Source organism: Neofelis nebulosa, chromosome 5 (genome assembly GCF_028018385.1).
Source record: "Neofelis nebulosa isolate mNeoNeb1 chromosome 5, mNeoNeb1.pri, whole genome shotgun sequence".
NCBI lineage: Eukaryota > Metazoa > Chordata > Mammalia > Carnivora > Felidae > Neofelis > Neofelis nebulosa.
Window position 1 is genome coordinate 91,237,034 of NC_080786.1, and position 26,002 is coordinate 91,263,035.

A 26,002-nucleotide genomic window follows, 5' to 3' on the forward strand; every position below is an offset into this window, starting at 1 on the left:
ATCTCCCATATTTTTCACATGTTATTACACTTTTTAATTTCAAGACCTCTTGTTTCTTTTTTTTTTTTTAAGTTTATTTTTGAAAGGGAGAGAGCCTGCTCAAGCAAGCAAGTGGGTGAGGGGCAAAGAGAGAAGGGAGAGAGGATCTGAACTCACAAACTATGAGATCATGACCTGAGCCAAAGCTGGACACTTAACTGATTGAGCTACTCGGGTTCCCCCTCTTGTTTCTTTCTTTCTTTCTTTTAAATTTTTTTTAATGTTTATTTTTGAAGGAGAGAGAAACAGCATGAGCAGGGGAGGGGTAGAGAGACAGAGGGAGACACAGAATCTGAAGCAGGCTCCAGGCTCCCAGCCATCAGCACAGCACTGATGCGGGGTTCGAACTCACAAACCACGAGATCATGACCAGACCTGAAGTTGGACGCTCAACCAACTAAGCTACCCAGGAGCCCCTGCTGTCAGTATCTTTAGGGTAAAATTTCCTCTTGACGTGGACAGGTGCAAAGTAAAAATGTCCAATGTCTTGCCTGAAAAGTAAAAGTCTGGCTTCTGCTATTTTGGGAGTCAAACAGGGAAGGGGGCTTTGGGAGAGCTGTCCTCTCAGGATTTAGTATTTGTTATGCATTTGGTCACAGACTCCTCTGTTTTTGCTATAGTACCTAAGACCTCATCTTCTCTTCTAAAATTTGGTCTTTGACCCTATTTCTTGACACAGAGTTGCTAAATACCTTGGAATTTCGTGGGTGTGGCAGTAACTTTTGTTCTAATGAAGTGACTTTTGCTGGTTTCCTGGATTTGGAATCAGTCAACTAAAAAGGTCAAGCCATGATTAGGAGGTTGGAGCTTTCAGAGCGCCTGGGTTATCGAACTCAAGGAGGGGGATGTGGGCACACTGAGTATAAATCAGTAGAAGCACAATCAGTCAGAAGTACAGGGAACAACCTGGGATTTGAGATTGGCATCTGAAGTGATGGGGAGGTGAGATAGTCTCATGGGGCTGAGCCCTTGTGGGATCTGATGCTATTTCCATGTAGGTAGTGTCAGAATTGAGTTAAATTGTGGGACCCCCATATAATGTTGTAGAGAATTATTTATATTGGGAAAGACCCCACACATCTGTTGTCGGAAGTGTTCTGAGTGTGGAAGTGTAAGTAAAGGAGAAATAGAGAGCAACAGTTTTTCCTACACAGCTTGTAAATGTGATAATTCAATCAGTTAAGCTCATAAAGCATGTTCACTATAAGAAACAGTATTTGTTCTAATAAACAGTTTAGCAGAAACTGAATTGGTTCATATTAGCTGTAAATAATCTTACCAGCATTGTGATAATTAGCCTACCAGCTGAAAATGAATTCACAAATCCTGGGTTCAACTAACCTGTCAGCATATATACTACATGGAATCTGTTTCTCTACTCTAGATGAAGAAAAAAAAATAAAATGTTTCCTCTAATTCATTCAAGCAGAATGTGTGTCCTCATCCTCCCACAAGTAAGGGGAAGGATTAGAGAGAAAAGAAAGGAATGAGAAGGAGAAAGATGCTAAAAGAAGTAAACAGAGAAAAGGAGAGAAGATATATGGGAGAGTAAAGCCATCTGACTACCAGTCACAATTGTAGTTTAGGTTTTCTGGTCTCAAATCAATCAGGTACCATCAGCCTGAACTCTGGAAATCCATAGAAAAGAAACCTAGTTCATCAGTAGTTAGCAAAGTTAAAGCCTTCCAATTTTGGTTAACTGGAAACAGTGCATTATTAAGAGAGAAGTAGAGACTATTCTAGTCATATGTTTAGAGAATGTTAAGCCAACTAGGAAGGAGAGAGACATAAAAGGTTGAAAAACATGATTTGGCTTCAGACTGATGGAAGGTAGACTTTATAATACCTATATAATTATTGGGGTGTCTGAGCCTGGGTGGCTCAGTTGGTTAAGCGTCTGACTTTGGCTCAGGTTATGATCTCGCAGTTCGTGAGTTCGAGCCCCACTGCGGGTTCTGTGCTGACAGCTTGGAGCCTGGAGCCTGCTTTGGATTCTGTTCCTCTCTCTCTCTGCCCCTCCCCTGCTGACACTTGGTTTCTCTCTCTGTTTCAAAAATATAATAACTATATAATAATTGACTGGCTTATATTTTGTTTCTCAAGAAACGATCACAACTTTAATAGCATGGGTGTATTATATTCAAGACTTCTATGTCTTCTTGTGAAGTGGGAGTATAGCAAAATCAAGTGGGGAGTCCTTGAATATTGGAGGAAACAGAAGACAGCAGTTTAGACTGCAAGTCAACTGCAATGTAGTTGCAGTACTACCACCTAACCTAAGTAAAAAGAGTCCTTCCATGTTTCAACCCGGCTTACTAGGATTCTACACTGGAGCTGTGACCCAAGGCCCACGTAGTAGCAGAGCGTTATTTAACCTTGCTTTGTTCTCTAGGTCTTTATTTCCCTCAAGAAGTTCAGGAGGTGGTGTCTCATTGAAGGTAGATTATGGTCCTTTGCACCTCATAATCCAACCATATGTTTCTCTAGAAATATAGGGCACCCTACTTTGACATGACATTTATGTAGAAACATACAATGAAATACTATGCAATCATCAAAGTTATATGTAAGATATTTAATGACATGGGGGAAATAATACAGATATATTACAAAAGAAAAACTGGATTATTAAACTATAAGGAAAGACTATGACATTTTAAGACTTTATAATTATATATACATAGAAGGAAAATATATAGTGGAATAGCTTGGCGATTAAGATTATGTTTATAGTAAAAATTAATAACATGAGAGTAATACAATGTTAAATGAAAAAAAGGTAGATGCAATATTGTATAATTAAGTAATTGAATAAAGTGTGATTTTGACTTTGTTGAAGGTGGATGTAGAAGAAACTAGAAGGGAATGCATAAGAACGTTGGCAGTGGTTTCCTCTGAATGTTGCAGTTACGGGTGATAGAGTATGGTGAAGAGTGCTGTTTTCTTTATACGTCACTCTTTTTAATGTGCATGTGCTTATTTATGATATAAACCCATCTTAAAAGTCTTCAATTCTTAAAAAATGATGCTTCAGGATAAATAAGCTGCTAAACATTTCAAGAATTTGCCTGACTCCAATAGAAGGAAGAGATGAATCTGAAGGGCCACCATCTGTAAAAAGAATGAGATATGTACTGCGTCCTCCAGAAGGTGGAACAGTGATTAGCAGGCAATAGACTCAGAAGAACAGATATCAATTCAATGTAAACAATAGTTTTCCAATAATTAGAACTGGCTCAAATGGAATATCCTTAAGATGTGGAGTGTTAGAAGCAGTCAAGCAGAGGCTGAAGGACTTTTGGCCCTGGGAGTAGGAGAAGGTGAGAGAGAAAGATGAGAGGACAGTGGTCCTAGATGGCCTCTAGAGTCCTTTTCACTGCTAACATTTTATCAAAGTATTAGTCATTCACTCATTTATACAGCCTCTAAGATGGTCCCCAGTGACCCCTGCCTACTGGTGTCCATACCCTTGGGTAATTCCCTCTTACACTGAATGAGCTGATCTATGTAACCAATAGGTTACTATAGAAAACATGGAGTATGACTTCAGAGGCTAGATCATAAAAGATATCATGGCTTCTTCTTTTTTCTCTCCTGAATTGCTGACTGTAGAGTAAGCCAGCTGCAAGCAGTCTAGAGAGGAGAGGACTCCTGCCAACAACCAGCAAAAGCTGTCTAGCTATTTGAGTGATTCACCATAGAAGCAGATCTTCCAGCCCCAGTCAAGCCTTCAGATGACTGCATCCCCTGCCAACATCTTGACTCAACTTCCTGAGTCAAGAGACCCTAAGTTAGAATGACCCAGCTAAGCCATGCCTGAATTCCTTCCCCAAAAAGCCACTAAATTTTGTAGTAATTTGTTATGTAGCATTAGATACTGATACAACACATTTTTGCCTGATTTGTTCCACAACAGATTTGAGGTAATACTCTTTGATTCTGTCATTAAAAGCTGAGCTATTGCTAATAAGTATTCTTAAGGAGGCAAAATTCACAGTTATTACAGATGCACAACAGCAGCCTATTCATTTAATAGTACAGTTGGGCTCAACACAGTTTGATGTCTTAACATGTTCTGTAAGGACAACAGCTTGGTTTTAAAGTGATTCATCTTATGTCTTCTCTGCTAGAAAAAAAGTAATGTGCTCTTTGTTTTCCTACAGACTTGCTGTCTGTAAATAGCTGTAGCTATAATTGTGTCATCTGCATTTCTTAGCTTCCACCCATCAATGTGCTCTGAAGAGAGGCATGCTACAAATTTCAATAGAGCATTTTTAAAAGGCTGTTTTCAGCATTTTAGCACCTGACAGATTTTTATCTATAAAAACAGGCCAAAGGCAAAGACAAAACCCCTATAAATTGTTTTTATGAATAGACGACTAAATCATCTCTTTGAGATTAAAAAAAAAAACCCTATTTTTCAACACCTAAAAGTTATGAGATATTCTGGGTAAGCCTGATTATCAGAGAACACTACAAATAGGCTTGGATGTTGTACATTGTCTGTGACAGAGTCAAACAGATCTGTGGGATTGTGAGGGTTCTTTGATGGAGGGGTAACTAATCCTGCATATCCAAGTGTGTAGACTCCTGTAAGTACTCGCACAACATAAATATACTTTCTCCCATTGCTGTCTGGTCTGGAGTACTTATCATTAGCAGAATAACTGGCATCAATAGCAAAATAAGTTCCCTTTCCATAGGCTGCAGCTGTAAAGAGAAACACAAAAGCCTTTCTAAGAACATAAAATTATCACAGTATGTAGAACCATGCCCAAACCTGACACAAAAATTTTTTAATGTAGTTCTTGCCCACCAAAACCACATTTCATCATTTCTAAAATTTACTCCATCTATCCTCAGAAGGTTGCCATCCTCCTTTCTGGTGACACACAATGAGCCTTATCCTGACAATGACAATATGGCTGCCATACATGATTCTACACTGCTTGGGTGTGAATAGTCAACGCTAGAACTATCATTCACCTCATTCTGGTTGGCCAGATTACTCACTTCCTTACCATTCTTCCCAGCATAACTGCGATTAAAGCCATGCTGATTGACATATGGCACTGAGTCTGCAGCTGTCCCATGATATAGGACTCTCTCATTATCTGTATGGCCATTCTTGATGTCCATATGCTTTTTCTTTATCTGGTAGCTCTTCCAGAGCCATATATTCTGTATCCTCTCTATCTGCAAATGACAAAAAAGCAAAACATTTTGAAAATGACTTTAGAGCTCAGTATATTGTGTTTGTTGTGGATTTTTTAAAAAGCAATTTGGAGAAGAAGAGAAGCAGGAGGACTGGAGGAAGGAAATGAGAAGGAAAAGAAAAATAAAATGCAAATAAACAGCAAATTCAGAGAATAGGTAGCTTTCCACCTTTAGAAAAAGGCTAGGTTAAGAGTACCTATACTTTGTAATAGTGCTGATTATTATCTACTTTATATAACAGAACTTATAACTTACATAAAAATGTTTACCTGGAATTCCTGGAGATTTACTAACATTCAAATTCCTACTCAAAAATTTGTCAAGTAATGATTTCCTTAACTCCCTCTGATCTCTAAACCCATTCCATTGGCTTCTTCCAGTAACAGTTTTCTTGTATTGCTCTGATTATGGTCACAAATTACCTCATAACTGCCTAATCTAATGACTATTTCTTTCTAGACCTTCAATAACATTACAAACCATAAATCATCCCCTCCTTGAAATTTTGTCTTTCTTGAAAATTTTTTAAAAATATCATTCCCTACAGTTCTATTTCCTTCTAGAAAATGAACTTATTAACATACATTCAGTAATCATCTATTGAACATCTACTATGGATCAAGCACTGTGTTGGATCTCTGCCCTCAGTCTAGTGGGGGAAAAACACAAGAAAAAAAAATCACTACCTCCCAGAGTGATAAGGGATGGGTTAGGAGAATACACATGGAGTATGAAAGCATAAGAAAAGGATCCAGATAATCTAGGTCTAGGGAGAGAGGAGGAAATCTGAAAGAATGATGTTCTAGAAACAAAAGAAGAAGAGAGTTCAAGAAGAATCGAGTGCACCCCCATGTTCACTTCAGCATTATTCACAACAGTCAAGATATGGGATCAACCTAAGTGTCCATTGATAGATGAATGGATAATGAAGATGTGATATATATATATATATATATATATGTATTTTTTTTCATAATAGCATTCCATTATATATATATAATTCAATTATATATGTATATAATTCTATTATATATAATTCCATTATATATGTATATTCTATATATAGGAATATACTACATATATATATATATTCATACTATAGGAATATAGGATTCCTATATTCATACTATAGGAATTCATACTATAGGAATTCATACTATAGGAATAGGAATACTATTCAGCCATTAAAAAGCATGAAATCAAAAAAAAAAAAAAAAAGAAAAAAGAAAGGGGCGCCTGGGTGGCGCAGTCGGTTGGGCGTCCGACTTCAGCCAGGTCACGATCTCACGGTCCGTGAGTTCGAGCCCCGTGTCAGGCTCTGGGCTGATGGCTCGGAGCCTGGAGCCTGTTTCCGATTCTGTGTCTCCCTCTCTCTCTGCCCCTCCCCCATTCATGCTCTGTCTCTCTCTGTCCCAAAAATAAATAAAAAACGTTGAAAAAAAAAATTTTTTTTAAAAATAAAATAAATAAAATAAAAAGCATGAAATCTTGCCATAGACCTTGAGGGCATTATGCTAGGTGAAATAAGTCAGACAGAGAAAGACAAATACCATATGGTTTCACTTACATGTGGAATCTAAAACAAACAAAACCCACAAAAAACAAACCAAAGCTCACAGATACAGAAAATAGATTGATGGTTGTCAGAGGCAGGGGCTGGGGGGGTAGACAACATGAGTGAAGAGGGCCAAAATTTACAAGTTTCTAGTTATAAAAGAAATAAGTATGGGGATGAAATGCTCAGAATGGTGTCTATGTTAATAATACTGAATTGCATATTTGAAAGTTGCTAAGAGAGTAGATCTGAAAAGTCCTCATCACAAGAAAAAAAAATTTTCATAACTATGTATAATGATGGATGGTAACTAGACTTATTGTAGTAATCATTTTGCAATATATACAAATATCAAATCATGTTATATACTTGAAACTAATATATTTCAGTTATTCCTCAATTTCAGTAAATAATTAAAAACAAATACATAAATAAGAAGAATGGAGTGGTAACCTGTAGCAGATGTTGAGGAGAAGCCAAGTAATAAAAGCAGGAGGGAAAGTTTTTTTTGAGACAGATGAAGACCTCAAGGAGAGTGTTGAAATTTTGCAATGGAGAATGCGTGAGGGAGTTGACTGTAGGAAGCAATAAAAATTTCAGGCACCCGGACAGTGCTGCAGAGGTTGGGGACCATGAATTAATAATGATTTTATCCAGGGGCAGCAGGAGAGAAAGTAGGCTATGGAATTAATCGAAGGTTAGGTGTTTCAAAATGGATATGATAGAAGGATAAGAGCCAAGAAAGTTGAAGATATTGGGTAAACACAATTGAACGAGGTTCTTGTACTCTCAACATCTTTTAACATCAATGAAGCATCTCTTCCTTTAAATTCTCTCCTTTCTGCAAGAGTCTCCCTCTTTTGATTCTCTTTCTTTCTCAGGAATTAAGTTCATTTAGTAGGTACTGTGTCCTACAATATGCTAGCTACCGTGCGATGTACGAGGAATGCAACTCCTACCTTAAGAAGCCCACTGTCTAATGGAGCAGTCAGGCATGTGAAAGCTTATGAAAGCACAATTTCTTAAGTGCTATAATATGGTTAAGTACGCTGTTGTATGGAAGTAGCAGCTAGATTTTTAAATGACTAGGATGGAAATATCAATTTCCATACCCTCCTCTGACATACATGGTATGATAATGACCTAATAAATTCCTGTACCGGCCAAAATTTTTATGCAGCATAGTGGATGTTGTGAGAATCTGAACATCCATTCCACTTCATTCCCGTTGTACAGCAACTCCTGGTTGGGTGGAGATGGCCTCACTTACAGCTCCCAGGTGCAGCCTAATTGGGTTTAACCAATCTGGATAATCTCATGATGGGATCACACAATGATGGCATCTGATAGCCCAGATATAAGCCAGTCAACACATAGCACTCTCCCAACACAGACTAGCTGTAGTGGTACACTCAACACAAAGCCTGGGACTCTTATCCAGTGGCTGTATCCCTTCCGTGGTATGTGAATGGTGGACATAGAGACCCCCTAATTGCCACCAGCAGCCATCCCACAATTATGAAGGGAGTCCAGCCTTCGGATGAAGGTGACAAAGCCAGAGAAACTGGATCCAAGACATCACTGAGTCACTGGATTCAACTGTTCCAAAGACCATCCATCCTACTTCTGGACTTTCCATTAATTTCAAATACATTTCTTCTTGTTCAATCAGTTTGAGTGAGTTTGTTTGTAAATTGTTAAGTGAAAGGATCCAAACATATATATGTCGCTTTTGGGAATCTTCTTCATTACTGCTAAGGAAGGAACCATGAGATTTGAAGTCTAGGAGCTTGAGTGAGTCAAATTAAAATAAATCTAGTAAGGCATAAAGGAAGGAAGAGTGTTATTTTAAAAAGATATCTTTGATGTTAGTTCTTCAATATTTGAAGGAAGTAATTTTTTAGGCACAATATTACCTTTTCTATTTTGTAGGAAAGACAAGTCTCAGAGAACTTGTCCTTTACGGTGTCATATTCTGACTGTCCGGGTTGTAGTTCGATCACACAGGACAGCTGCTGATTCATGTCAGTCCAGTGTTCAGGAATATTATCTGGAAAGTTAACATTTGGTGAAAACACGATATCCATTTCCAGGGACCATTGAAAATCAGGGCACTTCCTATGCTCTTTTTTCTCATTCATCTAATCCTGGTCTTTGAGAAAAAACAAAACAAAACAAAACAAAAAGCTACACATTTCATAGTTGCTTCTTTTATCATCCTCAATTTGTCAAACACAGGTGAAATGAATGGTTCTGACGCTAACATGACATATATTAATGCCTAGCTAAAATATTTAGGTAAACTTAGGTTCACTATAGCTTGAAATTATAATTTTCCTAGACAGCGCTGTGCAATTAATTCCATAAGAAACTGATTATAAACATGAAACCCGATTTATTGATGTCTTCATATTTATCAGTTTATTTAGCGTGGTCCTTTATTATTTTTCTTTTGAAACATGTACCTTGCCAAAGTTATTTAAAACACATTGTTTTGTACCCTATCTTCTACACGAAATAGAGAAAGCACTATATAAAGAAAATAGTGGAAATTCTAAGTGAAAGCTTTCATATGAGATGATGATGCTCAAAATTTTCCTTTGCTTTCCAATGGCTTCCGGAAACTTCTAACACATTGAGGCTACACACCAAGTTGCTGAGATGGCTTGATGAATAGAAATGTGGACAGACGGTAGTAGAGAATAAAATGCCAGAAAATGGCACAATACCACAGATAAAGGCCAAAGGATTTCTCCTTACAAACAAAGCCAGAATTTGCTCATTGTTAGTGAAAGATATAATAATCCAGGAACTCACTTCCTGTTTAGCGAGTCCATCCAGGGAATGAAATTCTGATGACAAAAGGAAACATCAAACCCTAATCTAGAAGCTCTTTTCAAATTCTGCTTTAACTACTTAAGCAACAGAGTGTGTTGTTTCTGCAAATTAAATTCTTTCCTTTCTCCCACTGTCCACTCCCTCCAGATCTTTTGGCCTCATCATGTCTAGTCCTAGGTCTTAGAGTCCTCTTGGACCTGCTACATTCTTTTCTCTGAATACAGCAAGCAAGCCTGGGAAGTAAATAAAGTTTTTCTTTGGGCTCTCTCTTCTTTCATGTCATGAGTTTGCAGAGCAGAAAATACCAGTGCTTGGAATCAGAAGACCTGATCAGCCTCAACCTGTGACCAGCCATAAGACATGGAACAAGTAATACCACTTCTGAGTGAATTTTCATGCTCTCTTTTGCAAAATGGAACTGATACAATCTGCTCTATCACCTCATGGGATTGTTTCAAATTTAAAACATAATGAAGGGTGTGAAAGCACTTTTAGGGAATGCCAAGTCCTTTATTAACATGGTTATTATTCTCAAAAAAACAATTAATCTTGATCTTTCCTACATCCCAGAGGTATATTAAAGGGGAGTAAAGCTTATGGAGAGCTACAGCTTAAGTCACACACTTAAACCACACCAAACCGTGCTACCTTAGTCTGTGGACAAAAGATGACTGTGGTTGGACAATTTAGAGATGAGAAAACCTAGTCCCAGGAAGGCTGAATATTCACACATCCATTGTTACATGGAAGGCCTCCATCCAAAGAAGGAACAGAATTTTGTTCTATTGACTTGCAGCCCAGTGCTTCATGGGAAATAACACGATGGCTCTTTTTCTTTAAGTGTTTACCATGCACCAGTCACTTTCCCAAGTGCTTTTCCTATAAATCTCTTTTAAAAGATAAATGTCACTCTACTTTCCCATTCCTGATGTTTGGGATAAATGCCCCCCTGCACCTCTCCTTGTGCACCCTGCCTCAGTTTCCTCTCCACAGGTGGAGGTGGAATTATACACCAAGAATCCTGGCTCTGCTTTCAGCCTTTACTCTCTCCACCTTCACAATCTCCATGGATAATCCAGTCCACACTCAATGGCTTCAACTCCCACCTACTTACACGACTCTCAAGTCCATGTCTCTAGTGTCTGATATTCAGCTGGTGCTCAGTAAAAGCTCTCTGAATCAATCAAAGCTTTAATGTGCATTGGAAAAGCAATTGTGGACCATCGGCTCAAATGCAACTCAAAGTTGTCCTCTGTAAATTCTTTTTTAAAGAAGTCCACATGATAAATTCTTATTAAAATTCAAGTTTGTGTGTCTGCCAACAAACTTCCTTTTATCTGACGTTTTATCTGCGTTATTACTTTCATCTAACAACGAAGATTATGTAAGGCAGTTTTGTTGTTTGTTTTTGCTCCAAGTGCCATAGGGTCACTGGTCTACTCATTTTAGTTAGCTTTTGTTTGCTTGTCTCTTTAACTTTCGTGTCTATTTTGTAAATTTCATAAGTCAATTTAAATTCTCGGTGTAAGCAGGGAATGGATGAACCAGTTTCACTTGATTTTTTACTTTACTGATAATGACTTATTGCTCTTGTAGTTAAACACAAATTTTCCTCTACAAAGACCAAAGTGGGGGGCATGTTAATTTATATATCCCTAGATACTCTAGTAGGTATTATAATTTTTAACTATCCAGCAGCCTTTTCCCCTTCTTCTGATAAAAGCATCCTGAATTTCTTTTGGTGAACAACCCTTCCCCATTGCTTCGGAGAGTGATCCCTTTCAGTTCAAGTATAGAGCATATAGACTCTGTATTGCTAATTAGTGTAATTCCAGTTCCCTCGCTGCAATCATTACCTAAATTGATTCAATCAGAATTTCAGCCATATGTGAACACCTCTGTTCCCAGGCATCATGTTCCTGATGATAAGTATATATTGCCACAGGATATACTCTTTCCTATTGGACCTGACCATATAGGGATATGAGCCTGAAGCTGCTAGCAGCCATCTTTTGCCATGTGAAACCTAAGCCTAAAGACAACACAGCTGACAAGAGAGAGAGAGAGATGAAGAAAGTCAGGGTCTAGATTATATAATATGAGCACCAGGATCAAACTGGACCTGAAGCCAGGTATGAGTCAACTTTATAGTCATATGAGTCAATTCATTCCATTTTTTTGCATAAGCCAGTTTAAATTGGATTTTCTATTATTTGCTATTACAAGAGTATTAACAGATCCAACTATTATTTTCATTTCTATTTAGTGCATGTGTGTGTGTGTGTGTGTGTGTGTGTAACTCTTACATATGCTGTATGTGGAGGCACATTGAGAAAAACAGTTGTCAGAAAATAGGTGTAGGGGTGCCTGGGCGGCTCAGTCGGTTAAGTGTCCGACTTTGGCTCAAGTCATGATCTCACCGTTTCCAGTTCCCAAGTTGGAGCCCCGCATTGGGATCTGTGCTGACAGCTCAGAGCCTGGAGCCTGTTTCAGATTCTGTGTCTCCCTCTCTGTCTCTGCCCCTCCCCCACTAGTGCTCTGTCTCTCTCTCAAAAATAAATAAACATTTAAAAATTAAAAAAAAAAAGAAAATAGGTGTAGAGAGCACTGAAATTCCTACTGGTCGTGTCAGAAAACAATTTCCAGTTTAGGGAGGCTCCTGATGACAGGTACATTTCATCACTAGTGAAACTCACAGTGCTCTTTGAGTGAGTGCTCCAAATAAACAAAAACAGTGATCGCGAGAGGAGGCTGTTTTTCTAGGCAGTACAGAAGCCACAAAATGGGGGACAGAGGGGCAGGTCAACACAGATACTTAAGCATAATGCATACACACATACCTTACAGAGAAGCAGCTGGGAATCTGCCTGCTCATGAAGTAGCACAACCAAATGACCCTGACCACTCTCTTCTTGCATCTGCTTCTATTCCCAGGCTAACTTGCCTGGTGGTGGATAATCAATAAACCAGTATTGGTCCACTTGTTCACAGCTACAAGGGACACTGAGAGTTAACACTAATCAATAAGTATATAATGAGACAACTAGCTAGGATTTTCAAAGCCTATCCTCCTCTTCCTGCTTTCTCACTTCTATCCTCTTCCTGTTCCTTTGCTATTCCTGTTTCCCCAGGAGTAATTTTGCCCCGCAGAAGAATAATCAGCTGACAGGAGGCTGCATTCCATAGTTCGTGCACTTTCCCCACATATTATAGGAGGCTGTCTGTAAAATCCTAAAACTGATAAAACACTGAGCATCAATATCTAAACATTTGCTAAGTGATATGAGAGAGAACCACATGATCTTTTTAAAGAAGAACATCTTACATGCAGTCTCGAAGAATGTGGACTGAAAGACGGGTGATGCAGAATTTTCTCTCTTTTTCATGTTGTCATAGAATACATTTAGCAGTTCAGACAGAAAGATGACAACTTTAACTTTTTTTAATGATGGGGTGAAATGTTTCCAGGCGAAGTCTACAACAGCGCTGATCATGTCATCAGCAACTATGACTGGGTTTTTTCTGGCGTTGCCTGAAAAAGAAAAAATTTTTAGATGACAAAAAGAAGCTTTAGCTGGTGTTAGTCAAGTGGTAATATTTGGCAGATGCAGTTTTTGGTGCCAAGAAAGAACGCAGCCCCTAACAGCCAGAACAGATCTGGCGCTCGTAGCTGGGTGTTGGCGTTCTTTGGCTGAACTCAAACAACTTCATAGAACAGCATCGAATGTAACCACTCTGTGGCTGTGATGAGTCAAGTCAAAAACCACCGCTGGGGGCGCCTGGGTGGCGCAGTCGGTTAAGCGTCCGACTTCAGCCAGGTCACGATCTCGCGGTCCGTGAGTTCGAGCCCCGCGTCAGGCTCTGGGCTGATGGCTCGGAGCCTGGAGCCTGTTTCCGATTCTGTGTCTCCCTCTCTCTCTGCCCCTCCCCCGTTCATGCTCTGTCTCTCTCTGTCCCAAAAATAAATAAAAAACATTAAAAAAAAAAACAAAAAACAAAAAACCACCGCTGGATAATCATGTCTGACCACAGATAAAAACACGAACACCAGCCAAATCACAAAAATGGCCAAACACTCTCCATCTTGACTAATAGGAGCAAGTGCTGCCTCATTTATAATCATGGCTTCAGCCACACTTTATCCTGTTCCAGGTAAGACACCCAGTCATAGAACTATGTCTGCTTCCTTCAAGTATCCAATCCAGAGCAAAACCCCACTTACTCTAGACTGCCAGAAAGTCACCCAACACAAGCTCACATCCCTCAATGATTCCGTAACAACCCTTTGGTGAGATGCTGTGTGGTTCTTTACAGTGCGTGCTCCTGGTGGTCTCTGACTAAAGGGCTTTGGAAGCACAGAGAAAGGAACAGGTGATTTGGGTGCAGAAGGTCTGGGTTTATGCCCTGGTTCTCCACTGATTAGCTGTGTGATCTTGTGGAAGTCATTTGATCCCTCTTACATTAGTTTGCTACGGATGCCATAACAAATTGCCATGACTGGTGGCATAAGCAACAGAAATTTATTTTCTCACAATTCTGGAGGCTAGAAGTCTGATATCAAGGTGCTGGAAAGATTGGTTTCTTCTGAGGCTTCTCTCTGAGGCTTGTAGATGGTGGTCTTCTCTCTATGTCTTCACGTGGTCTTCCCTCTGTACCTATGGGTGCTCTAATCTCCTAACAAGGACGCGAGTCGTATTGGATGAGGGAGAACCCTGATGACCTCACTTTAACTTAATTACCTCTTGAAAGACCCTATCTCCAAATACAGTCAGATTCTGAGGTACAGAGGTTAGGGCTTAAACATATGAATTTGGCCAGGGGAACATAACTCAGCCCACAACACCTCCAAACTTCACTTTGCTCACCTGTAAAATTGAGATGATAATAGAAGGTAATAGCTAAGAGACATAAGGACGTGGCAGCTAAGAATATAGTAATGAAGAGCAAAATGGTAACAAAACCCACATAACATAAAAAAAATGTAATGGTTGCAATGTAAAGACCAGATTTCCTGGATTTGAACCTAGTTACACTGCTCACTAGCTATATGACCTTGTGCTTTAATACTTTAAGTTCTTATCTGCAAGATGGGAAAACTAGGAGTCAGGGGTGGGTCCAGGTTTTGTACGATTTGAAACTTATACATCTTGGAAAATAAAACAAAATAAAAATATAAAATTATGCATATAAGTGAATATTTAGACTAAAAAAAAAGAAATCCCAATAAAGTATAAATTTTAAAATGTTGAAAATCATATTCTCAAGTCAACTTTCCTTAACTATATTCCAAAAATGCTTGCAGCCTCTCCAATGCCCAGTGCCAGGAAAAGTCTGAGGAGTCAAAGTGGGAAGAAACGGTGATCCTAACCCATAGTGGTTAAAATGCCTTACTTCTGAAGCTTTACTAAATCATATAACCATGTGATGGCTTTATTAGGGCCCTCTCAGTCCATTTTAAAAAGCCTGTGTAGGGGCACCTGGGTGGCTGGGTCAGTTAAGCTTCCGACTTCAGCTCAGGTCATGATCTCACAGTCCATGAGTCCAAGCCCCATGTCAGACTCTGTGCTGACAGCTCAGAGCCTGGAGCCTGCCTAGGATTCTGTGTCTCCCTTGCTCTCTGCCTCTCTCTCTCTCTCTCTCTCAAAAATAAATAAATGTTAAAAATTTTTTAAATAAGTAACCTGTGTAATTGGGCACGAATGAATCATGGGGTGGGTCATTAGCATCACCTTCAACTGAGAAGAAATTACTGTATGCTATGATAGAGATGGGGGAGGAAAGTGTTCCTCAAAACTGTGAGCAGGACAGACCTGAACTTGTTGCTTAAAGGATGGCGACTGCATCCTATTCACTGATTTTATCCCTAGGAATTTGCAGTGGGCCTGGGAAAGAGCATTGCAATCTAGTGAATGTGCCAATGAGGAGCCAGTGAGAGATGCTGCTATAAACCCAATGGGGGAGGTATTAAGGCTTTGGAAATAAACAGGAAGGCTGAAACAGAACAACCCCTGGAAGATTTAGTAGAATGTGCTGACTGTGCGGTCTGGGGGCACAAAGAAGCAGGGTACAGAACAGCTGGGGGCATCATGGCACCCCTGCAGGAGGAAACCAAGAAATGATACAACTCAAGAAAAGCGGCTGTTTGCAAGGGATGATGATGATGTTGAATCTGGATTCTGATATAAAGTTTCCGGTAACAGAAATCTCCCAGAGGAGGTCTGGGAGAAGGAGAAATGCTGATCTGAGAGTCAGTGCAGAAAAGGCAACTGATATAATAAGAACAAATAAATCCCCCAAAGGAAAAAAAAATGAAAAATAAGAAAACCATGAAGTTAAGGACCAAACATGGAAAGATACTTAGGGAACATACAATTAAGGACAAAGATGTATGAGAGAGGCATAGGCCCCATAGATGGCCCTCAGGGTCTGAAAGTTTGCCTACTTTGGTTTAATATCACTATCACTGCCTGGACTCAGCATGGAGTTCATGAACAGTGAGCCTAAGTCTAAAGGAATCTGGATTATTCAGAATCTCTGAGTGATGAGAGGCTGCAAACCTGTTCCAATGGCTGGAAAGGAAACAGAAGTGTACTTCCTCTGCTCACACTCTTCCAGAACAGTGGAAACCGTTTTTCTGACATCATTTTCCCCAAGAACATGAATTATTATCTTGCACATTAAGTATCCACCTTGTGTAATTATAAAATCTCTGTGAGGCTGTACAGCTGGAACAAAAGAAAGAAGGAAACACATAGCACATTACTTACAGGAAGCAACACGATGACCACTGAGAAATGAAAACAGCTGAACGCAGAAAAGCCGTGACGATTCCTGACCAAGTCCAGCCTCCCTCCATCTAGCTAGTTTCCCTCACTGGGACTGTGACAGGCTCATTTTCTTTACAATCAGGATTCTCCCCCCGCCCTTATTATTATTATTTTTTTATTTATTTTTAGTTTTAAATTTACATCCAAGTTAGTTAACATACAGTGCAATAATGATTTCCCGTAGATTCCAGTGATTCATCCCCTTTGTATAACGCCCAGTGCTCATCCCAACAAGTGTCTTCCTTAATGCCCCTTACCCATTTAGCCCATCCCCCACCCACAACCCCTCCAGCAACCCTCAGTTTGTTCTCTGTATTTAAGAGTCTTTTATGTTTTGTCCCCAGCCCTGTTTTATATTATTTTTGCTTCCCTTCCCTTATGTTCATCTGTTTAGTATCTCAAATTCCTCATATGTGTGAAGTCATATGAAACTTGTGTTTTTCTGACTAATTTCACTTAGCATAATAACCTCCAGTTCCATCCACATTGTTGCAAATGGCAATATTTCTTTTTTTTTTCTGATTGCTGAGTAATACTCCTATATATATATATATATATATATATATATATACACACACACACACACACACCACATCTTCTTTATCCATTCATCCATTGATGGACATTTGGGCTCTTTCCATACTTTGGCTATTGTTGATAGCACTGCTATAAATATTGGAGTGCATGTGTCCCTTCAAAACAGCACACCTGTCTCCTTTGGATAAATACTTAGTAGTGCAATTGCTGGGTCGTAGGGTAGTTCTAGTTTTAATTTCTTGAGAAACCTCCATACTGGTTTCCAGAGTGGCTGCACCAGTTTGTATTCCCACCAGCAGCGCAAAAGAGTTCCCCTTTCTCTGCATTCTCGCCAACATCTGTTGTTGCCTGAGTTGTTAACTTTAGCCATTCTGACTGGTGTGCAGGATTCTTTTACTCAACAACTATATTGTTGATATTTGGGGTGCTTTTCAAAAGTACTGTACCTGCATTAATCCACTCAGTCCTCAAAACAAGGCTATCAGGTAGGTACTGTTTTCTCCATTTCACAGATTAAACAGAGGCTCAGAGAAGTAAGGTCCCTAGCAAAGGTTGCCTGGGATTTGAACCTAAGCAGTGTCCAGAGCTCTTAACCCCCAAGCTGCTGTCCAGAAGAGCAATTTATGTGCTTATTTAGCTAGATCAATTTTTCTAGGAGACAAAAGCAATGTATTCATTGGTGTGGAGGTGTGAATGGATGAAAACTCCTCCCTCTCTCTCGACCCTGAGAGCTCTTGAACACATGGAAATCACCAGAGCTTGTTTTAAGGCACTGAGTAAGTACCTGAGGAAGGTGGGCCTCTGGCAAATACAGGAGGAGGAGAGTGGGCCCACCCCACCCTGCCCAGGCATTCCCTGCTGCCCCTCAGGTGTCCCAATGGCTATCCCATCCCAGGCAGCCTCGGTTTCCAGCTTGTTCGATACCCTGCTTCATTCTCTGCTTCTGCCTTCCAAGGTACAGCTAGCTTTTCCAACCCACAAATTCCTGCTAACATCCTCATGTTAGTGGTCAGTATTCCCTTCCTCTAACCCCTCTCCAGGAATACATTCATTCCAGAGAAAACGTCTTAATCAGAGGAGAGCTATCAAGATAGAACTTTGAGGCACAAAAGCAAGTCAGTTGTGGGACTGTTTGTCAAACATGAGACCTTGTGACTTTTTAAAATCATGCTTGTAGCTGATAGTCTCCTTGGCAAGACATGAGTCCTGACTTTGAAGGATAAATAGTTTAGCATCACTCTTACAGGTTCCCCACTGTGGTATAACAAAATACAAATATTTGATCTTTGTTCATGGTTCTTGGCTCAGAGTTCCTCGAACACTTTGGAATCTCCTGAGTAATAAGTCTTTTGTAAGCAAATGAGACGACTCTTGAGGGTTGTGAGGCTAGATAGCTTCAGAATGGGGGCTGGTCTTCAGAAAGACCAAGCCATGGTCAGAGTCCCACCCTCTGACCTCTGCAGACCTCCATCAAAAACACAATGATTTAATTAATTGTAACCACATAACGAAACCTCCATAAAAACTGCTAAAAAAACAGGATTGGGGAATTTCTGGGTTGGTAAACACATCTGGGTACCGGGAGAGTGCTACATCTGGAGAGGGCAGGGAAGCTCTGCCTCCCTTCCCATATACTTTCCCCTTTGCATCTCTTCCATTTGGCTGTTCCTGAGTTGTATTCTTTATAATAAACTGGTAAATGTAAAAAAAAAAAATAGTGTTTTCTTGAGTTCTATGAGTCATTCTAGGGTATTGCCAGACCTGAGAAGGGGGTTTTGTGAATGCGTGAATTTATAGAGGATGAGTGAGAAGTACAGGTAGCCCCTAGGACTGGCACTGGTGTCTGAAGCAGGGGAGTCTTGCGGGACTGAGCCCTTTACCCTGAGGGATCCAATGCTAACTCTACAGGTACATAGTGTTAGAATTGGAGAATTGGTTAGGGTCAGAAAACACCTCAGACCCACCCAGGCTCCACATTTCTTCACAGCAAGTAGATGTGGCGCTATAGGAAGTAGAACAGGGTTGGGAAAACTGAAAGATAACTTATACAGCACTTACAGTTTAGGTAACTTTTCACACTCATTGTCCTGATCCTCACAACCACGTGTGAGCCAGCCATTACCCTACCCCTCCTTAGTAGAGTCATCTTACAGATGAGAGAAACAAAGCTCTGACAGATTAGATGGCATACCCAGGAGCCCTCAGTAAACGGTTGAGCCTGGACCGTTGGGACCCAGTTCTTTTTAATAGTCAGGAAGAGACAGGTGAGATGGTGGGAGAAAGGACGTCTTCCACACAGCCACAGTTACCCCACCTGTATCTGCTCTCCCAGGGAATCGACCTTTTTCCAAAGCACTCAACACTCCTCCTGTAGGTCCTATTAGAGTACTCAGCCCTCTAATTTGCAGTAGATTGTAGCCAAAAGTAACATGTGACCATACCTTGTATAGCACATTCACTTTCCACAGCTGGTCCGGCACCTTCCAAAACTGCTTTTGACACCCCTAAATAAGACATGTTAATGGTAAAAAGCATTAGTTAAAATCCAATACAAGACTGTAGCTTTTGTACCTTAGACTTTTATTCAGCTCGCCCCTTGGTGCGTAATTCATGGATACCCCCCCCCCCCACAGAAAAACCCACCTTTTCAATAGCAACCTTCATTCAGTAGCTGATCAATAAACAATCTGAGCTGCAGCATGATGGCGCTGCCCAACAGCTGACAGTCTCCTGTGTCTGCAGCTTTACAGGCTCCATTTGTACAGGGATAGTTTTGCGGTTATGTGAAATTGTTTGCATTCTACCCTTACTATCTTATAAAATTGAAAAATATAAAAATGAAAGTTCTAATGCTAATGGGAAGCATGGATCTCAAAACTAAAATAAAACTGAGCATTTTGCATAAGCTTTTTGGTTTTAATTTTTTGTTTTGTTTAGCTTTGTTTTTCACAGGTAGGCAGCTGCCTTCAGGCCTGTGAATCTTCCAGTCAAGGTTGTGGCTTCACCGCTTTGGTCACCACTAATGACAGCTGAGTTGCATGGCTGAAAACACAGACTATGCATTTTGACAGACTGTTAGAGTTGCCTCCACCATTTACCGGCTAATATGTGACTAGTCACTCTCTCACCTATTATACAGAGGCTAGCACAGTACTTCCCTCACAGGGTTATTTGAACATTAAAAGAGGCAACGCATACAAAATGCTTAGCGTGGAATCTGGCACACAGAAAGCATTGAATAATTATCAGTTATTTTATCATTTAAAAAAAATTTTTTTTTTCAACGTTTTTTTTATTTATTTTTGGGACAGAGAGAGACAGAGCATGAACGGGGGAGGGGCAGAGAGAGAGGGAGACACAGAATTGGAAACAGGCTCCAGGCTCCGAGCCATCAGCCTAGAGCCTGACGCGGGGCTCGAACTCACGGACCGCGAGATCGTGACCTGGCTGAAGTCGGACGCTTAACCGACTGCGCCACCCAGGCGCCCCTATTTTATCATTTTAACGATCTATCTTCTATCCTCTATCTATCTACTGTGTCTCTGATTCTGTGTGTGCATTATGAATTGTCTCTTTTTTAAAAATTCCTTTTTTTCTTAGTATGTGTGGGTCTCTGACTTTGCAATAATGGAGGTGTTCTTCAAATGTCAGATGATCTTCACCAGTCCATTCATGTTTAAGAGTGAGTTTGGGAGGACCATGTAAACGACGCTTGCTGGCTAGTAGGCTTTAGTGTAAGGTGAGCAGGCAGTAAATACTAGGCTTTAAGGCAGCCGGTTTCTCCCCAGAAGGCTCCGCCGATCTCATGTCTTGGAGGGCAGAAGCCGGTGTGCTGTTCTGGGAGCCCCACAAGGACAGGGGCTGGGCACTCACGGTTCAGTACAGAAACTTTCACTTGAATACTATCCAGCTCCCCCTTTCATCTCACCTATGCTTCCTGCTCTAAGTCCAGAATCTCTCTGGTTCTGTTTCTCCAGAGAATAAACCTCCCATCTCTGGCCAAGGAAGAGCAAGGGAAGTTACTGGTGCATCGGATGGATGGAGGATAGAATGAAGGATGTGAGTGCTACTCATACAGAATTGCACCAATTCTTTTTTTTTTTTTTTTTTTTTTACATTTATTTATTTTTGAGAGACAGAGAGAGACAGAGTACAAGTGGGGGAGGGACAGAGAGAGAAGGAGACACAGAATCGGAAGCAGGCTCCAGACTCTGAGCTGTTAGCACCGAGCCCAATGCAGGGCTCAAACCCACAAACCGTGAGATCGTGACCTGAGCTGAAGTCAGACGTCCAACTGACTGAGCCACCCAGGCACCCCAGAATTGCATCAATTCTGTTTTCATCTCTTTACTTGTCCTCTGCCTTCCCAGGTACCTGCTGCCTCCAACTCTTGTGTCTCTAGGGTCTACCATTCTCTCCTGCTGATGCTAAGCTTTCACCACTCTGCTTCTCATATTCTAAAAGTACATTGTTGTCTCTGGTTCATTATTGGTCTCCCTCTGACTCTCCCTTTCCTTGTGGGTTTATGCCCTTTTATTTCCTTTACTGATGCTTTTTTTAACGTTTATTTATTTATTTATTTTGAGTTAGAGAGAGAGAGAGAGAGAGAGAGAAAGAGAATGTCCCAAGCAGGCTCCTCACAACATGGGGTCCAGTCCCACGAACTGTGAGATCATGACCTGAGCCAAAATCAAGAGTCGGACGTTCAACCTACTGAGCCACCCAGGCGCCCCTCCTTTACTGTTGCTTCAATAGAATTTTCCAAGGAAGCAGGAACAAATGTGTATGTTCAATTTACCATGTTTCACATAACTGAATGTTCTTTATGTCTACATTTTGAATGACCAATACATTGGATCGATATTCTACATATTCACTTCCACATAGTAAGTTCCATGATATTTTGCAGTTTCGAAAATGTTTAAACTTCTATTTCTATTTATGTATTATCTTACCTTTTAATCTCAAATTTAATGCTTTGTATTAAAAATATATTAACATAAGTTTATATGTATGTAAGTTATAAACAAATAGACGTAGAGAGGGCATGCTCAGAGGTGTTACATCAATGGAGCTGGTCAGATATTACAGGAAAAATCAAGAAAAGGCTGAGTTTCATTTCTGGATCAGTGTGACATAGAGAAGGGAAGAGTTACAAGAGGTGAGATATGAGTGCCAACTGAGTTACATAAAAAGGGAAATAAAAGGGGCACCTGGGTGGCTCAGTCGGTTAAGCATCTGACTTTGGCTCAGGTCATGATCTCACAGTTTGTGAGTTCAAGCCCCACGTCGGGCTCTGTGCTGACAGCTCAGAGCCTGAAGCCTGTTTCAGATTCTGTGTCTCCCTCTCTCCCTATACCCTCACCCCCCGTTTGCACTCTGTGTCTCTCTGTCTCAGAAATAAACATTAAAAAAATTAAAAAATAAATAAAACTTTCTTAAAAATGGAAAATAAAAATAGAACTTAAGCTTATTAAATTAGAAATGTGGCATTTTGATAGGACTAAAGTGGGGACGAGAGCTAACAGAGACTAAATCTGACATGTCAGTTACACCTCACCTTTACATGGTTACACCCTGTCTAATCCTCCTGTGGGAAATCAACATCTGACAGGCAGAGAAACTGAGGCTCAGAGAGGTTAAATGATATTTCCAAGGCCACACAATGGTAAGAGGCATAGTAGGGATTCAAACCCAGGTCTTTCTAATTCCAGGGCTTACCTATGTTCTGCTATATGCTCCATCTACTGAGGCAACATTAGCCACAATTTCCCTCCCAGACGTGAGTCATGTTAATAGTTACAGTCAACTACATTGCTTAAATAAAATACCTGATTTCAGATTAAATGTCCTTGTTGTTGAGTTTACAATCACATCTGCCTTTTCTTTGGTAATATCTCCAATAGCAATCTGGAAAGTAACTGCACCAATTTTCATTTCATATGCTGTGAACCCAGGGTCGGAGACAGTCTTGAAGATTCCTGAAAAGAAAGCAAGCAAATGAAAGAGTGGCTGGAGAAAGAACAAAAAGAATGGGGCCTTATTCTCTTCCCAGTCCTCTTTCTTTCTCCTATATAAACCCAAACAGTAACATGCCTCCCAGCGTGTTAAGCTGCTGGGTTTTTTGTCTGTTTGTTTGTTTGTTTGTTTTGAGGAAATTAGAAAATAATGTTTTGTAGCAGTAGGAGTATCATTTTCTGAGTTAAATAGGATGAGGCAGAAACATCTGATTGGTCCATCTGCCAGTCTGCAAAAGTTGCTGTAACATTATAAGAAAGACAAGAGGAAGGGTAGAGGGCAAAATGTTCCCTCGTGTCATCCCTACACCTCTTGGGGACTTTTTTTCAGCTTTTTTGAAGTATGATTGACAAATAAAAATTGTAAGTATTTAATGTGTACAATGTGACGTTTTGACATTCACATACATTGTGAGAGGATTATCCAACTGAGCTGGTAACATACCCATCGCCTCACACTTTGTGTGTGTGAATGTGTGCACATGCATGCGGGAGAGGTGAGAACCCCTGAGATCTACTCTCTTAGTAAACTTCAAAAATATGAAACATTAGGGGCGCCTGGGTGGTCCTGTTAAGTGGCCAACTCTTGATTTTGGCTCAGGTCATGATCTCACCGTTCATGAGTCCAAGCCCTACATCAGGCTCCATGCTGTCAGCACAGAGCCTGCTTGGGATTCTCTCTCTCTCCCTATCTGCCCCTCCCTCACTTGCTCTCTCTGTTTCTCAAAATAAATAAACTTAAAAAAAAATTTTTTTAAAGAATATGAAACATTATTATTAACCTTAGTCCCATGCTACATATTCGGTCTCAAGAATTTATTCATCTCGTGACTGAAAGTGTGTACCTCCAGTGATTCTTTTATTACCATTTAAAAAAAATTTTTTTAACGTTTATTTATTTTTGAGACAGAGAGAGACAGAGCATGAACGGGGGAGGGTCAGAGAGAGGGAGGCACAGAATCTGAAACAGGCTCCAGGCTCTGAGCGGTCAGCACAGAGCCCGACGCGGGGCTCGAACTCACGGACCGCGAGATCATGACCTGAGCCGAAGTCGGACGCCTAACCGACTGAGCCACCCAGGCGCCCCTTTTATTACCATTTTATAGAAATGGAAATGGTCTCAGTGGCTAGGTCATTTGTCTCATGTTCCACAACAGCTCACTATCTCCAAACATGAGCTTTTCCTGTTGCCTCACATCTCCCTGGGGTAGCCATATCGAGGCTGCTTGGAGGAAATTACCTTGACTGTGTTGGCACATCACCGTGCACTCTACACTCTGAGGCTTTACAACTTAGCTGCGCCATTTATACTCATCCCTTAAGCTCTTCAGGTCTCCCCTTCAACATGACACAGTGGCAACAGAACCACCTGCCCAGGCAGCCATTGTGTAGATTAAATAATATATATCAAGGGGCACCGGGTGGCTGAGTTGGCTAAGCCTTTGACTCCTGATTTCAGCTCAGGTCATGATCTCACGGTTTGTGAGATCAAGCCCCACATCTGGCTCTGTGCTGACAGTGCAGAACCTACTTGGGATTCTCAATCTCTCTCTCTCTCTCTCTCTCTCTGCCCCTCTCCCCACTCCTCTCTCTCTCAAAATAAACAAATAAACATAAAAAACTTTAAAAAAATATACGAAAGCAATCAGTGAAGTTTAGTGTGTTGTACGCATTTTAGTTATGTATGTGTGTGTGTGGTTCTTCAAAGGCCTTTACTGGATGAGTCCTTCAGAGTGGGAGGACACAGGCCCAGGAGGCTGTGGGCAGGTCCTGCTCCCAGCTACCCACACCTCAGTGGAATGAACTCTAGCCAAGGCAGGCTCCAGCACATTCACTTCTCCAGGGGCACGGCCTCTTATCACATACATGTGCGCCAACAGCACGCGGAGGCAAGAGCAGTGCTTCAGGCCAGCACATCCAGGGCATCCCCCTCAGCGTACTATGCCCGCAGCAGCCCCAGGTAGGCCTCCCACTTGGTGTGAGGATTTTGCCGCCGGTGAAGCAGCACACAGGGATGATCAAGGAAGCCACGGAGCGGTCGCCGGTCCCACCCCTGGCCTCTGTCTTGTTCCTCCATCTTCAATTATCTTTAATTATCATACCTTAGAAACCCTGGCCTCATTACCAGGGATTTGGTTCGTATCCTTATGGTACATGCTGGATAGCTGGTTTGTGCAAGCATCCCCTGAATGGCCCTGTTAATCACTATCTTGAAAATGTAGAGATCCTGTCCTCCCTCTACATTCCCATCAGGCAGAATGTGCAGAAGAGCATGTTGTTCAGTGTTCAAGGCCAGGGGCTGGTTGTGGGGGGCTGGCCAACCCTGAATGTCCTCTTATAATGAAGAGTGTCCAAGTGTCAGGCCTTGATCTCCTTGGAAATGCTGGCCACACAAGGAGGGGAAGGGCCACTGATGGTTGCTAGGGTAAGTTGCTGTGATATGAAAACTTGCTGCATATAGATCCTAGCAGCAGAGGCTTTATCCCGTCAGCCACTCCCGGACTCCCTGTACATAAGTTTCCCCAATAAAGCTATGTCTCAGTTGGTGTCTCTTTTCTTTGGCCTCACTGGACCAACACCCACCCTAGGCTTAGACTTTGCTGGGGTGCAGTAGCATAGTGTCTGTGATTTATTCTTTGTGTGCTCAGACAACAGAACATGCTCTAACACATGCTGTAATACCCTCTCCATCACTGATTTGTTCCTCATGTGAATTAGCTTTGTCTCCTTCTGTTGGCCGTAAGCTACCACTGAAGAGCTACGAAGCAGAGGGAAATAATTTCCTCAGCAGAACAACTTTGCCAGACCTTGGCCATCTCCAGCCATGAGAATCCTGTCCTTGTCAGGATTTCCTCTTGACCATTTAGTGAATTCATCTAAAAATGCCTGGAAATAGAAATATAGTTACCGACTACAACAATATTCTGTAAAAATATTAATCCAATTCTTTGGAGCATTGATCACCAAACATC

General features: G+C 40.9%; 1 protein-coding gene across 1 annotated transcript; it reads right to left on the reverse strand.

Annotated features, from left to right (window-relative positions):
* Nucleotides 1-30: 30 nt before the first annotated feature.
* Nucleotides 31-26,002, reverse strand: PARP15 (poly(ADP-ribose) polymerase family member 15). Its single transcript, XM_058731185.1, is given in 9 exon segments — nt 31-4,749; nt 5,061-5,235; nt 8,728-8,861; nt 12,975-13,181; nt 16,207-16,374; nt 19,455-19,517; nt 22,845-22,994; nt 25,838-25,931; nt 25,934-26,002. Coding segments are annotated over 9 exon segments (1,335 nt in total). The 5' UTR covers nt 25,988-26,002; the 3' UTR covers nt 31-4,459.